This window comes from Dromiciops gliroides, chromosome 4 (assembly GCF_019393635.1).
Source record: "Dromiciops gliroides isolate mDroGli1 chromosome 4, mDroGli1.pri, whole genome shotgun sequence".
Lineage (NCBI taxonomy): Eukaryota > Metazoa > Chordata > Mammalia > Microbiotheria > Microbiotheriidae > Dromiciops > Dromiciops gliroides.
The window spans coordinates 399,761,372-399,775,889 of record NC_057864.1 but is presented as its reverse complement, the minus strand read 5'-3'; the positions used below and the strand labels follow the sequence as shown (position 1 = coordinate 399,775,889).

The 14,518-nt window shown below is 42.3% G+C and overlaps 1 protein-coding gene across 5 annotated transcripts in view; it reads right to left on the bottom strand.

The window, feature by feature from the left end:
- The window catches only part of SYNJ2 (synaptojanin 2), a 150,781-nt gene that overhangs the window by 111,165 nt on the left and 25,098 nt on the right, over window positions 1-14,518 (bottom strand). For 4 of the 5 annotated variants that reach the window (XM_044000382.1, XM_044000383.1, XM_044000385.1 and 1 more), the window contains exon 2: window positions 5,715-5,801. In XM_044000382.1, the coding sequence (XP_043856317.1) occupies window positions 5,715-5,801 (87 nt within the window). Of the gene's footprint in view, window positions 1-5,714; window positions 5,802-5,992; window positions 6,121-14,518 lie in introns of those variants that run through there. The other variant, XM_044000384.1, reaches the window with a different exon arrangement.

Here is a 14,518-nt window from a genome sequence, read left to right as displayed (position 1 = left end):
CCCATGTATCACCAGAGCTGATCAGTGTCCCTCTGCCTTACTCAGTTTGCCTGAGGTGGCTTTTTTGCAACCCTACCACTCTCTCTCACCTATTTTCAGGAAGATTTCCCCCCTATCCAGTTGGTCTCTGGCCCATCCCTTCCCCTGCAACTCCTGAGCATTCTGGGAAATACCCTTCTTTCAGCCATCCACACTCAAGGTGGGTCATGATGTCCAAACTATTCTATAGCTTTGTCCTGCCATTAGCACACACAATTGAGATCTGCAATTTGGTGATAGAGTAGTTCTACAAATCTGTTCTATCAATAATACCACCCTACATGTGAATGGCTGTTTATACTTTTCGGTGTTTTCACCTGAGAGCGAACTTTCAGATCAATAAGATAAATATCCTTCTCATTTTACAGATGGGAAAACACTCAGTAAAGTGAAGTGACTTGCCCAAATGAATGGTGAAGATTTAAATACCCGGTTTTAATTCCTAAGCATTTATTTTCTCCTTTACATTCACCCTGCCACTAGAAAAGAAAAAAAAAATTCTATAACAAATAAACAGAGTAAAGCAATATAAATTCCAATATTGGCCAAGTCCAAAAATGTATGGTTTTTTTTCTGCAAATTAATCTATCAGTTGCCTGTCAGGAGAATTCCTGTACAATTAGAATTCTTCACCACTGGCCCTCTTAAATCATGGTAGATCATTGTATTGATCAGAGTTCTCATCTCCCCCAAAAATGGTTCATTTTTACAATGCTGATATGTTACAGCATAAATTGTTTTTTGGTTCTATACTCATTTAACTCAGCCTTAGTTTATGATTATTCTTAGGTTTCTCTGAAACCATCTTTTCTTCATTTCTTATGGCATCAATATTCCATTGTTGTTTGTCCTTTCATTCTCAAAGAGGACCATAACAGATGTCATGACTGGCACTGTATTGGATTTAAGTGAGAGAGGGGTATGCAAGGTCACCAGCCTCACTCTCTTCTCCAGAGCCATCTGGGTCCAATGACGAGACATAGGTTAGGATGCCTGGAGATGGCCCCATATGCAGTAGGAGACCTTGCTTGGCCTTTTAAGCTAAAGCCTTTTTCACAGATCTCAGTTTGCTGAGGCAATTCCCATTTAGTTATTAAGGCTAGGTAAGGAATGAAGCAAAGAAAGAAAGGCTTTTTTTACCTGCTCAAAAAAAAAAAAAAGATGGGGGAGGGAAGTGGAAGCCCCCAAGGTTTCTGGCCAAAAGAGATACAATTGCTATTTGGGCCCACCCTGAGCCATCATTACATTCATATAAGCTAATGTGTTCACTCTAAGGCACTCCTTTAGTTTCTAGCTCTTTGCTACTACAAAAAAGAGAGGGCTGCTATAAATATTTGTGTTTCTATAGGACCTTTCTCTCTTTTTGTTTTTCTTGGGATACAGGCCAAGTCTCACTCTCACTTTCATTGTTTGTTCTTTATAGGTCATACTTCACAGCTCACAAAGCCCAGCCTGGTTGGTTTCTTGGAAGCTTTGAGGGATCAGACAAGTCAAGTAAGCAGGCTGCCTTCAAATTGAGATACTCAGCCTAGAAGGCCTAGAAGGCTGAGTGACCTTCCAAGCCTCTCTGGCTATCATTCTTGACCTAATGATAATTCCCTTTCTCTCTGAAATCCTATACACACTCAACAAAATAACCCATCACTAAAGAAGTGGGCCCTCCGCAGATGGCAGAGGAAAGACATTAAACACACAGAGGTCCCGACACAATTATCCCCAAAACCAGCAATAAAACAACCCCTGGAGCAGCAAAACTCACAAAAAGATGAGCTGAGATAATTTTCCAGCCAAAGACAGTTTAGATGGGGCTGTGCTGGGCTGTAAGTAGAGTCAACACAGTCCCCAGGGCAGGCTGCACCAGAGAAACTTTCCCCCAAGCCTCCAAATCAGCTGCAGCACCAGTCTTCTGGAACTAAGCTTACAGCTTGGTGAGAGGGCTGAATGACTGGCCGGGAGAAAAACCAGGGGTGTCTGGGGGACCTAAGGAGGAATTCTACTACCCCACCCCAGCAGGGAACCAGGATGAAATCTTGAGCGGCGGGAGGCCCAGGTGAGGGAGGGGCACAGGCTCGTCCAGAGCTAAGTCCCACAGCACAAAAAGTTTTGCTGGCTGGTTAATTAGCAAGTTGGCTTGAGGTTCTCTTCAGACCAGAGAACAGACCAGGCAAGAGAAAAACCTGCCCTCCCTCAAACCAAAACACCTGGGACCCTCTGAAGCTTGGGACAATACAACTTGGAAGTTGGGCCCTACTGTTAGAGGGAGTTAAAAGTCAAGTAAAAGATGGCTAGATGAGCAAGCAAAGAAAGTTGAGAACTATAGAAAGTTTCTTTAGTGACAAGGAAGATCGAGGTGCACCCTTAGAAGAGGATAACAACCTTAGAAGCCCCTACATCCAAAGCTTCCAAGAAAAATATGAACTGGTCTCAGGCCATGGAAGCACTCAAAAGGGACTTTGAAGAAAAAGTAGGAGAGATAGAAGGAAGAGTTAGAAAAGTGGAGGAAAGAATGGAAAGAGAAACGAGAGTGATGCAGGAAAGTCATGAGAAAAAAGTCAACAGCTTGAAAAGCCAAATGGAAAAGGAGATACAAAAGCTCTCAGAAGAAAATAATTGCCTAAGAATTAGGAAGAAGTGGGGCCCCTAATGTATGATACAAAGATTTCCTCTCCCAGACACGGTGAGTTTGAAATTATATTGGAACAACTAGGTAGCAATACCCAGCAGGTAGGTGGGGATACAGCACTGATATATTTCTTTGGGTCTTCTGTTCAGAGAAGATAACCAAAGCCATGGGAGTGGATGAGTTCACCAAATGACTGAGTCTAGAGAGAGAAGAGGTAGACCAGTACATTCAGTCATTTTTATTTGTGTCCAAATCTTTGTGACCCCATTTTGGGGTTTTCTTGGCAAAGATACTGGAGTGGTTTGCCATTGCCTTCTCCAACTCACTTTGCAGATGAGGAAACTGAGACAAACAGGGTTAAGTGACTTATCCAGGGTCACACAGCTAGTAAATGTCTGAGGCCAGATTTAAACTCAGGAAGAGGAGTCTTCCTGACTCTAGGTCTGGCACTCTATCCACTGAGCCATCCAGCTGCCCATATTTTCCATTAGGGAAAGAAAAGACAACTATTAATCAGACAAGAAGGGATGTCCTGCAGATAAAGTGAACCAGAAAACAACATTATAGAAGCCAAAGGAAAATAATATCAAGAAAAAAGGAATGGTGAGCAGCATCAAATTCACTAGGTTGAGGATGAAAAGTGAGAGAAATCCATTTAGAAGTCATTTATGATCTTAGAGAGAGGTTTCAATAAAGTCTGATTGGAAGACAAATTTCAAGGGGATTTAGAGTAAGTATCAGCAATGAATATGTAGACCACTCCTTTGGGGAGTTTACCAATGCCATCTCTCTCTGTCTCTCTCTCTCTCTCTCTGTCTCTCTGTCTCTGTCTCTCTCTCTGTCTCTGTCTCTCTCTCTGTCTCTCTCTCTCTCTCTCTCTCTGTCTCTCTCTCTCTCTCTCTCTCTCTCTCTCGTGTGTGTGTGTGTGTGTGTGTGTGTGTGTGTGTGTGACACTGAGAAATACGTAAGATAACTTGTGGGGATAGCAAGGTAGAGACATGATTTGTTTTTTAGGATAAGGGAGACCCGAGTATATTTGTATGCAGCAAGGAAGAAGCCAATGAGAAGGAAAAGATAAAAAATAAGAGCAAGAATGACCAACAGAACAAGATTCTAAAAGAGATGACAGTAGCATTCTTTTGGGGTTTTTTGTTTTTGGGCAAGGCAATGAGGGTTAAGTGACTTGTCCAAGGTCACACAACTAGTAAGTATCAAGTGTCTGAGGCCAGATTTGAACTCAGGTCCTCCTGAATCCAGGACCGGTGCTTTATCCACTGCACCACCTGGCTGCCCCGACAGTAGCATTCTTGGCAAAAAGGACCACCATCTAATCCCATGAGATAAAAGCAATGGAGGAGGGGAAAGGTGAGAACAAAGAGGTTTTTGAGGTACAAGAGTGCTGGATTGAAGGAGTTATGTCTGGTGACCTCAACTCCTTCCTAAAGTAGGAGGTAAGGTCATCTGCCAAGAGAAAGGGAGTGGGATGAAACTGGAAGCTTGAAGAAAGAGAAAACTTGGAACAGTCTCTGAGGGAAGGGTTCAAGTTGAAGAATAATTATCCTGTGTCAGCAAAACCTCCAAAAATGTAGCAAAAAACATAATAAAGGTAGTTGAGGGTTTTTTTAAGCCATTCATTTTAAAAACATGTCCTGAAACTTCTGAGATATGGAATGGGGAGAAAGAGGAGAAATCCTTAAGCCTGTGGGGGAAAATGTCCCATTTTTATTTAATCATAATTCCTGAAATGTCAACTGAGAGTAAGTGAAATAAACTAGTAGCCTAGAAATAGGTCTGGGTCATGTGAAAGGAATCTGCAGGCCAGGAAAAGATAATGGGTGGGGCCATGTTGGTGGCATAGGGCATTGACCCTGGAGTCAGGAGGACCTGAGTTCAAACTCAACTTCAGAAATTTACTGGCTGTGTGACCCTGAGCAAGTCACTTAACCCTGATTGCCTAAAAAAAAAAAAAAAAAAGATAATGGGTAAAAAGTGGGTGGATTCCAGATAAAAAAACAGGACCTATTTCTTAAGCAGAGAGTGAATCTGTGGTACAATTGGACCCTGAAGGATCAGTAATCTGTGGTGCAGACACACCAGAACCAAATTGTTCTATACTAGAAGCTAAGACATCTTGAACTACACAGCTTATGACCAGATTACTCCCCAAAAGCAGTATGCTTGAAACACTAGTTTATAACAACAATAACAACAACAATAATGACATTTGTATAACAATTTACCTATGTTATTACATTTGAGCTTCAAAGCAGTCCTATAACAGAAGTCCCATTTTGTAGATGAAGAAACTGAGGTTCAGAAATATTTAAGTGCCCTTCTCCTGGCCACACAGCTGTCAAAGGCAGGGTGGTTTGAACCCAGTTCTTCCAGCCTGTCTGATGCTATTTCCCAACATTTTTATACCTTCTAGGATCAGATAAAATTATAAACCCCCATTCCCACCTCCCCACCCCAGCTCTAAACCAGCATTTCTTTACCTTCCTTCGGTAAATTTGCATTTTTGCTCTTCACCTCCTGCCACGTCTATAATCCTTACACCACCCCCATCTCAGCTCCTGTGCCCTCCAAGTGAGACTTTTAGCAGTCCTGCCCATCCACCCTGTCTTTCACCCGCATCCCCCTGGCAGCATCTTCTCATCCTACAGAAGCCATTCAAAAAGACCAAAAGACTAAAAATTGCCCAGGCTGCCCAGACCTGGCTTTTATTTGGGTGGAGGATGGAAGGAAGTTCAGTTCTCCACCATGCCAGTCTCGTCTGGCACCAGCCTAAAGCTGTTAGCTGCCTGTGGTCCACAGAATAAATAGAGATGATCCAGATGCAGCCGTTAGCCCCTTGCCCCCTTTCAACTGCACTAAGATGTGAGTTTGGTTTTCTAAAGAAATGCTGAAGGGGTTCGATTACAGATGCAAAATCAAACAGCTGGACCCCTGGAGTCTTTCAGACCTGACGCAGGGGTGCTATTTGCCAGCTATTTGTGGAGCACGCTAACGCACATCCCAACTCCCGTCATTTTTAACCTGAATGGGCACTTACCAGATATTAACCTGAGCTCGCCCAAGCAGCCATAAGCGTCTATGAGTTTCCCATACTGGCCTCTGATTACCTCCTTTTCTTCTGGAGCTGAGGAAGAAACGGAACAAGCATCCACGTTAGTCTGTCGTTGTTCAGGGTTCATTCAGACTGCAGCGTGTTCCATCTGGCTTCCCTCCCACTCTAAAAGGGGGGGCTGGGGGTGGGAAGGAAAAGGGAAAAAGGAGAAAGCAGACAATAGCACAAAACGGGTGGGGGTTTTTATGATGGTAAATTATAACCTGCAAAATGACAGGAAATCCTCCCCAATCAGCTGGATGTTTAGAAACCCAGACCTGCTTCTAAGGAAAGAGAGAGGTAAATCCCAATATGGCCTGCTCCCTAGATGACTCTTTCTTCAAAACCAAGAGAGCAGACTCGTCCCGGGCCTCATACTGTGGGCTCCCACTATAACATAAGCACACACCATATGGTCATAAAACAGGGCTGATTCATTATTAACCACTTTGGGCCCTCCTTCAGAAAGAAATAAGGGCTGGTGATTCAATCCTTGAAATAACCAATTCAGTTTTAATTTACCCCCAATGTATCAGGGGAGAAAATAGGTACTCTGCAGATAAGAATGGAGACCTGTACAATCCTTCCCTTCTCCCTCCTCCCCATTTCAACCTTCTTCCCCCCTCCCCCCAATTCTGGGGGAGATTGTAATCCTAGGTTCAGTTACTCAAATCCTAGACAAACTGGCTTTCTCAGAATAGGCCCCTGCTGGGACCATTAACAATTGCTGCCCGCCTCCCCCCACCCCCACCAACCCAAAGAAATCACCTAGCTTAAAACCAGAAATAAGCAACAACAAAAGAACAGAAAAACCAACTTTGGTGTCAGTGGGGCAAATGAAAAACATCACACATCAAGTCCTATCAAGTACAAGGATGGTAACCTCAAAGAATACTAAATCTCAAAAGGTGAAAGACTTTCCAGTAAAAGCTAAGAACCAAAGGCTAGATAAAAAGTAAATGAGGAAAAAAAATTGTTTTTTAAATGCATAGCCTTAGTGAAAAGTCATCCAGAATGACAAGCAACAGAATCACTTTTTATTCTTCCCCCTACCCCACCCCAGCATATTCAAATGCCAATTCGCATAGATTCTACCTTTACATTTCTCTCACAGGTCTTTTCTTCAGATCTCCATCCAAGATTCTTACCTAGATTATTACAATGGCTTCCTAACTATTCTTGCATTGAGTCTCTCCCTTCTCCAATCCACCCTCCCCCAAACCTGCCCCAAACCTAGCGATATTCTTGGAACATAGATTTAGAGTTGGAAGGACTTCTGGGGCCATCTACTCTAACCTCTCACTTTACAGATGAAGAAATTGAGGCCCAAGGAGTTTAACTGACTTGCACCTGAGCTGGGATGCTCCCTAGCTATGTGTGTGCCTGGACAAATGACTAGACTTCAGTTTCTTCATGTATAAAATGAAGGAATTAAAACTAGGTATGTAGGGGGCAGCTAGGTGGCGCAGTGGATAGAGCACCGGCCCTGGATTCAGGAGGACCTGAGTTCAAATACGGCCTCAGACACTTAACACTTACTAGCTGTGTGACCCTGGACAAGTCACTTAACCCCAATTGCCTCACTTAAAAAAAAAAAACAACAACAACAAAAACCTAGGTATGTAGTTTCTGAGGGCTCTTCTGGACCTAATCTTGAGATCCCAAATAAAAGCACAGTCTGATGAGTCACTGTGAATCTCAGTAAACTTCAATAGCTCACTAGGCACAAACTCTGTTGCATGGCATGGAAAAGCCCTTCAGAACCTTGCTTCAACCTATCTTTCCAGTCTTCTTACACATTTCTCCACTCCCCTCTGAGTATTCCATTGTCCAGTGAAAGTGGCTTTCTTGCAGTTTATCACACATGACTTTCCACCTTTCACATACATGCTTTAGCACTGTCTATCACAGTCCCCTATGCCAGGAAGGCCCTCCCTCCCTCCTCTTCACTTCCAGTTTTTAGAATTCAAAACTGGGCTCAGGCAACAGCTGCTTGAAGAGAACTTTCCTGATCATCTAAACTGCTAGTGCTCTCCCCAACCCTGAAATTACCTAGTATCTACTCTGTATTTACTTCTTTATCTACAGAATGTGAGGTTCTCTCTCCCCCTGCCCCAAAACAACTTAAACTCCTTGAGGGGGGCAGTTAGGTGGCACAGTGGATAGAGCATCGGCCCTGGAGTCAGGAGTACCTGAGTTCAAATCTGGCCTCAAACACTTGACACTTACTAGCTGTGTGACCCTGGGCAAGTTACTTAACCCCAACTGCCTCACCAAAAAAAAAAAAATAAACTCCTTGAGGGTAGGAGCTAGCTAGTTTTTAGTAGCAAGCACAGGGCCTGGCACACAATGGGTGCTTAAGCTTACTTTATTGATTTGACTACCAAGGAATAAAGACTCATACCCCTAAATTAAGGATCTCTGTGCTTTCCAGAATGCCTAGCATTCCTTGCTCCCTTGGCAAAGGTGAGGGGGACGGTCAAAAGGAAAACTGTGAAGGAGGTAATTTTGGATTGGAGAATTGGAAGAACTCACGTTCCCTTCAAAGTCCTCCCAAAGCCAAGGGACCAATCTTGTGCTATAGTATCTAAAAGAATCCAGGAGCACTCAGAGAATAATGGCTAGCCCAGATTCCTGAAGCTCCCTCTCCTCAGATTGATAGGGACATTCTCTCCTCCAGGCACTGGGAGTCAGAGTCCCTAAGAGAGGCCAGTCTTTGGTATCAATTTATTTGGGGATAAGGCCTGGAAAGATGAAGAAGCTCTTTCATTCACATATTTATATAAATTAGTTTAACGAATTAATTTTCGCCCCAACCCTATGCTGTGGGATTTAGAATGGAGACAAAGTAGAAGACAAACTGGCATGGGTGAGACCTTAAGAAAATGTCAGAAAAGGGGCAGCTAGATGGCACAGTGGATAGAGCACTGGCCCTGGAGTCAGGAGTACCCGGCCTCAGACACTTGACACTTACTAGCTGCGTGACCCTGGGCAAGTCACTTAACCCCAATTGCCTCACCCCCCAAAAAAATGTCAGAAGGAAACAGAAAATAGTAATTGTGAGTATTTGTATAGTAACTTAAGGTTTGCAAAGCATTTTATAAATGTCATTTTCTCCTCACATCTAACTACCCTGGCAGGTGGGTGCTATCATTATCCTCATTTTGCAAATGAGGAAACTGAGGCAAACAGATGTTAAGTGAATTGCCCAGGGTCATATAGCTTAGAAAGCTTCTAAGGCCATATTTGAACTTAGGTCTTCCTAACTCCAGGTCTAGCACTCTATCCACCGTACCACTCAGCTATCTCTAGACAAAGAAAGGAAGTGCAAAGACACTCAAATCAAAACATGCCAACTTGGACATTTTTCCATAGTACCACACTGTCAGTTTCCTTTCCCATCTCCGAGAGGCCTGATGGTGAGTCAAGCCACATTCTGAAGTCAGAGAACTCTGGACAAAAGAAATACCTTTATCCAAGAGAGGGAAATTCCACATATTCATTAGGCAAAATACCTATATAGAGGACCAGGAAATTCTTTATAGTCGTCTTATTGTCCTGCAAAGCTGATGCGGTTTGCTTGGGGTACAGTGGGTCAAATGGATCCACAGACAGGGGAGCTATGGAAGCCCACTCTAGGAATCAGACAACAGACTCCAGGTACAGACTGTTCCTTTAATTTGTTTGCTATTATCTCCACATATTTTAAGCTGGAAAATGTCTCTCAAAGCCTCACAATTCACAAGTGATATGGTTGCTAAGTCTTTCCTGGTTTTGCTTTAAACAAGTACAAAGTCTTTGCAATTTTGTTAAGGATTATTTTACTGCTAGGAGTTTCTAGGGAACTGATAGGGCATGAAATAAAATGTTAATTGTTTTTTTTTTTCCACCATACTCTAGCAAAACTAAACACATCCTCTTTAACATCAACCGAGTCATACTAGAAGAATTCCTTAGAGAAGATAGCCAAAGCATAAGGAAGTTTTAAATAGATTAAAGGCTTACTCAAGGTTCATCTGCATTATACTAGCTTGGCCAGAAAGCCCAAACCTCAGAAACGAGAAGGGGAAAGAGAGGCCCCTCTAGTCCAGGAGGTAGTATGTGACTCTATTGGAGGTATGTGAATCTGTTTTACTTAGTTATGAATATTTCTTCAGGATTTAAAATTATTTTAAATAGAGGGAGAAAAAATAAATGTTTATTAATTTTTAAATTAAAAAAAAAAAAGCTCTTCTTTTAGGTTACAATACAAAGTCCTCAACTTGACATTTAAAGCCCTTCAGGAGGGGTCAGCTAGGTGGCTCAGTGGATAAAGCATAGGCACTGAATTCAGGAGGACCTGAGTTCAAATCCTACCTCAGACACTTGACACTAGCTGTGTGACCCTGGGCAAGTCACTTAACCCTCATTGCCCCAGGGGGGAAAAAATCACACCCTCTCAGCACACAAATCCAATTAGAATAAAGAACTTCAGGATCTGGTTCCAAAAACAAATCTTTCTAGGATTATTTCACATTATTGCCCCATATCAACTCTATAAGGAAGTTCCATTTTCTACTTCTGGGATTTTGCATAGATTGTGCCTCACACTCTACATGCAAGAATCTTTTCCCTCCTGCCTTTTGCCCCTGGAATACCCCATTCCCTTTAAAATTCAACTTGTGTGCCACTTCCTACATGAGTCAATGGTACTCCTTTTTCCCCTTCTGAAATATTTTGTATCTCTTCTGCATTTGTTTATCTGTGGACGTGACACATTTTCCCCCAGTAAAGCAGAAGTTTTTTAAGGGCAGAAAATATTTTATTTTTTTCTTTGTATCTTCAGCCTTGCACATCACAGGCATTTAGTGAATGCTTATTAAAATGAATTGTCTTATCTCATATCTTTGCAACAGTTCAAGGTAGGTACTACAGGTATTATTACTGTATTTCCATGATCAGAGATTTTAAATGCTTTCCCAAGAATCTCACGGCTAGTTAAGTCTTGAAAGCCAGATTGGAACCATGGTCTCTTCTGACTCTTTCCACTATGCCCTAATTCCCAAACACCAATAATATCCTAACAAATGTGTAAAGCCCAGTTGGACCAAGTCTCCCTTCAAGCAGTCACCCAACCTAGAGCAATACTCAGATGAAACAAATGTATTTTTGTCTTTAATAAGGTTGATTGCAATAAGATGCTCTGATGGCTTCTCCTTTCTAAAGCAGACAAATGCTGGCTGTGCCCAGCCCAAAGGTGGCAACACATAATAAAGCAGGTTGGGTCTGCAAAAGAACAGAAGAAAAGAGACTGTGGGAAACGATTTGCAAGGACCTTCTCACACAGAACTTTAGACTATCTTCTTGCATTTCACTCTCTCTAGAGAAGACTCCAAAAGATAAAGGTAACAGCCTCCTCAAGTGCTACTTTGGAAGTATGTCAGAGTAGCAAGTGGATGGATACTCAATGAACATTGATTAGTTGGGAGCAGAAAGAGCTCTTCAAAGAGACAACTCTTTTTCACAGGGATAGCAAAGGTTGCTACACAAAACGCAAAGCAAAAATTAGTTGTGGAACAGAAGCCAGGACAATCAACTCCCAAACCAACAAACAGCTTCTGTGAAGCCTTATATGAAGGTGTGCCCTCCCATATGCCTAGCTGTGCAAAACCCACAAACCACAAAAATCATCCTGTGGGAAATAGCGAATGAAAAACCACCATGTTGGACAAACGATGTAAAGTATACACAGAAATGAGTATGGTCCAGAAACCGGTGATGTTCTAAGAGTGAAAGGAAATTTATACTCTTCATATAATCAGAGCCAATAAATGCCAACCACAAGAGAATGACACTTTTCTGCACAAGTCGAGCTCATACAAAGAATTGATGAAGTCTATTAATATAATATAAATATAAAATTGTTTACTGTCTTAGGGAGGAAGGAAGGGGATAAGGAGAAAATCTGGAACTCAAAATTTTATTAAAAATGAATGTTGGGGCAGCAAGATGGCGCAGTGGATAGAGCACTGGCCCTGGAGTCAGGAGTACCTGAGTTCAAATCTGGCCTCAGACACTTAACACTTACTAGCTGTGTGACCCTAGGCAAGTCACTTAACCCCAATTGCTTCACTAAAAACAAAACAAAACAAAAAAAAACTTAAAAAAAAAAAGGGCAGCTAGATGGCGCAGTGGATAGAGCACCGGCCCTTGAGTCAAGACTACCTGGGTTCAAATCCGGCCTCAGACACTTAACACTTACTAGCTGTGTGACCCTGGGCAAGTCACTTAACCCCAATTGCCTCACTAAAAAAAAAAAAAAAAAAAGTTAAAAAAAAATTAATGTTAAGGGCAGCTAGGTGACGCAGTGGATAGAGCAGCAGTGGATAGAGCACTGGCCCTGGAGTCAGGAATACCTGAGTTCAAAACCAGCCTCAGACACTTGACACTTACTAGCTGTGTGACCCTGGGCAATTCACTTAACCCCTGCTGCCTCACAAAAAACAAAAACAAAAACAAAACAAAACCTTATGTGGGGGGCAGCTAGGTGGTGCAGTGGATAAAGCACCAGCTGTAGATTCAGGAAGACTTGAATTCAAATCCAGGACTCATACATTTGATACTTACTAGTTATGTGACCCTGAGCAAGTCACTTAACCCTCATTGCCCCGCCCCCCCATGAATGTTAAAGGGAGCAGCTAGGTGGCGCAGTGGATAAAGCACTGGCCCTGGATTCACGAGGACCTGAGTTCGAATCCAGTCTCAGACACTTGACATTCACTAGCTGAGTGACCCTGGGCAAGTCACTTAACCCTCATTGACCCACAAAAGGAAAAAAAAAAAAGAATGTTAAAAATTATCTTTACATGTAATTGGAAAAAATAAAATACCATTAAAAAAAAAAAAGTTGGACTCACATTCCCAAAAACAAAACCTTTGGTTTTGGTGTATGATTTAAAGGAAATTAAGTCAGAGGTAAAGAGATATAATGGAGAAAGCATCAGCTATAGAGCCCTGGTTCTATCATTAATTAGTTTTTGATCCCTTTTGACATTGCCAATCTGTTGCTTTACAACATCTCCCATACAAATCTCCATCTCTCCACTCACACAACTGCCATCCAGGTACAAGTCCTCATCACCTCATGCCTTGATTATTGCAATGCCTTCTGGTTGCTCTCCCAGCCTCAACTCTCTCCCCATTCCACTCAGGAGTCAAAGTGATCTTCCCAAAATACAGGTCTGTCCATGACATCACCCCACTACCCGATTTCCAAGGACAAATATAAAATCCTCTTTTTGGCCTTCACAACCTGGCCCCGTCTTACTTTTCCACTACTTCTTATGCTTTACTTCCCTCCACATACTCTACTATTTATGGACCTTGGCCTTTTTACTGCACTTCACACATGATGCATCACCTCCCAATTTCTAATGTCTAGAATTCTCTCCCTCCTCAGCTCCACCTCTTGTCTTCTCTCAAGACTCAGCCTAAATCTTATGTCTTGTGGGAGGCCTTCCTTGGTCATTACCAACCCCAGCCCTACTAGTGTCTTCCCTCTGAAATTACCTTCTACTTATGCTCTCTCTAAATATCATAGATGTACAATTTTTTTTTGCATATTGCCTCCCCCCATAAAATATGAATTCTACAAAACTGTCTCTGGGGACTTGTTTTTGCCTTTCTTTTTATTCCCAGTGCTCAACAGAGTACCTGGGTGATAAGAAGTGCTTAAATAATGATTGCTGACTGACTGAATAAGGAAGGGGCTGGCTTAGATAATCTCTTAGATCCCTTTCTTCTAGTCCTCAATCTTCTGACTAGAATAGAACTCAGCACATCTAGCTATGCATCTAGGAAGGCTATAAGACATGTGATAGTCCTGAGCTAGGTAGTTTTGCTGCTCAGTCCTTTCAGTCATGTCCAACTCTTTGTGTCCCTATTTGGGGTTTCTTGGCAAAGATACTGAAGTAGTTTGCCATTTCCTTCTCCAGCTCATTTTACAAATGAGGAAAATGAGGCAAACAGGGTTAAGTTACTTGCCCAGGGTCACACAGCTACTATGTGTCTGAGGCCAGATTCAAACTCAGGAAGGTGAGTCTTTCTGACTCCAGGCCTGACACTATCCACTGCACTACCTGGCTGATCCCTGGGCTATATGTGTGTGTGTGTGTGTGTGTGTGTGTGTGTGTGTGTGTGTATAGTACAAGGAAGTTAAAGGTTTGTCATTCTTTCACTGGCAAAAATAAAATTGGTTTTACAAGCTATTCCTGAACTCTAAGAACAGCAAAGGTAACTCCTGAGTCTCAGTTGAAAAAGGGCACCATTACCTAATCAATCAAAATCAATCTCTGTCTAAGCCCAATGGTAATAGTTAATTTTTTAAAAAGCACATAGCTTTTCTATTTCCTTATTCTCACCATCCTTTCTTTGTACCAGCTCAGCTATTGCAAAAGAAATTAGACAGCACTTTTTTTCCCATCAAAAGGAACAATGTCAAAATAAGGAACAAGAATGAGAGCGAAAAATTAATCTGAGCTGCTGACAGCTGGACAGATGTACCCAAAGGGGACTCCTGAAATAAACAGGCTTGTGGCTCGTGGCAAAAGATGACTGCAAAGAAATTCAAAGCTCCAGCAACAATACATAAAAAATCAATATGAGGCAGCAGCAGAACAAGTGAGCCAACAATGAAAAAAAAATAATAAAAAGCCCGATCAAAATGCCTTACAGAGGGACAGCTAGGTGGCGCAGTGGATAAAGCACCAGCC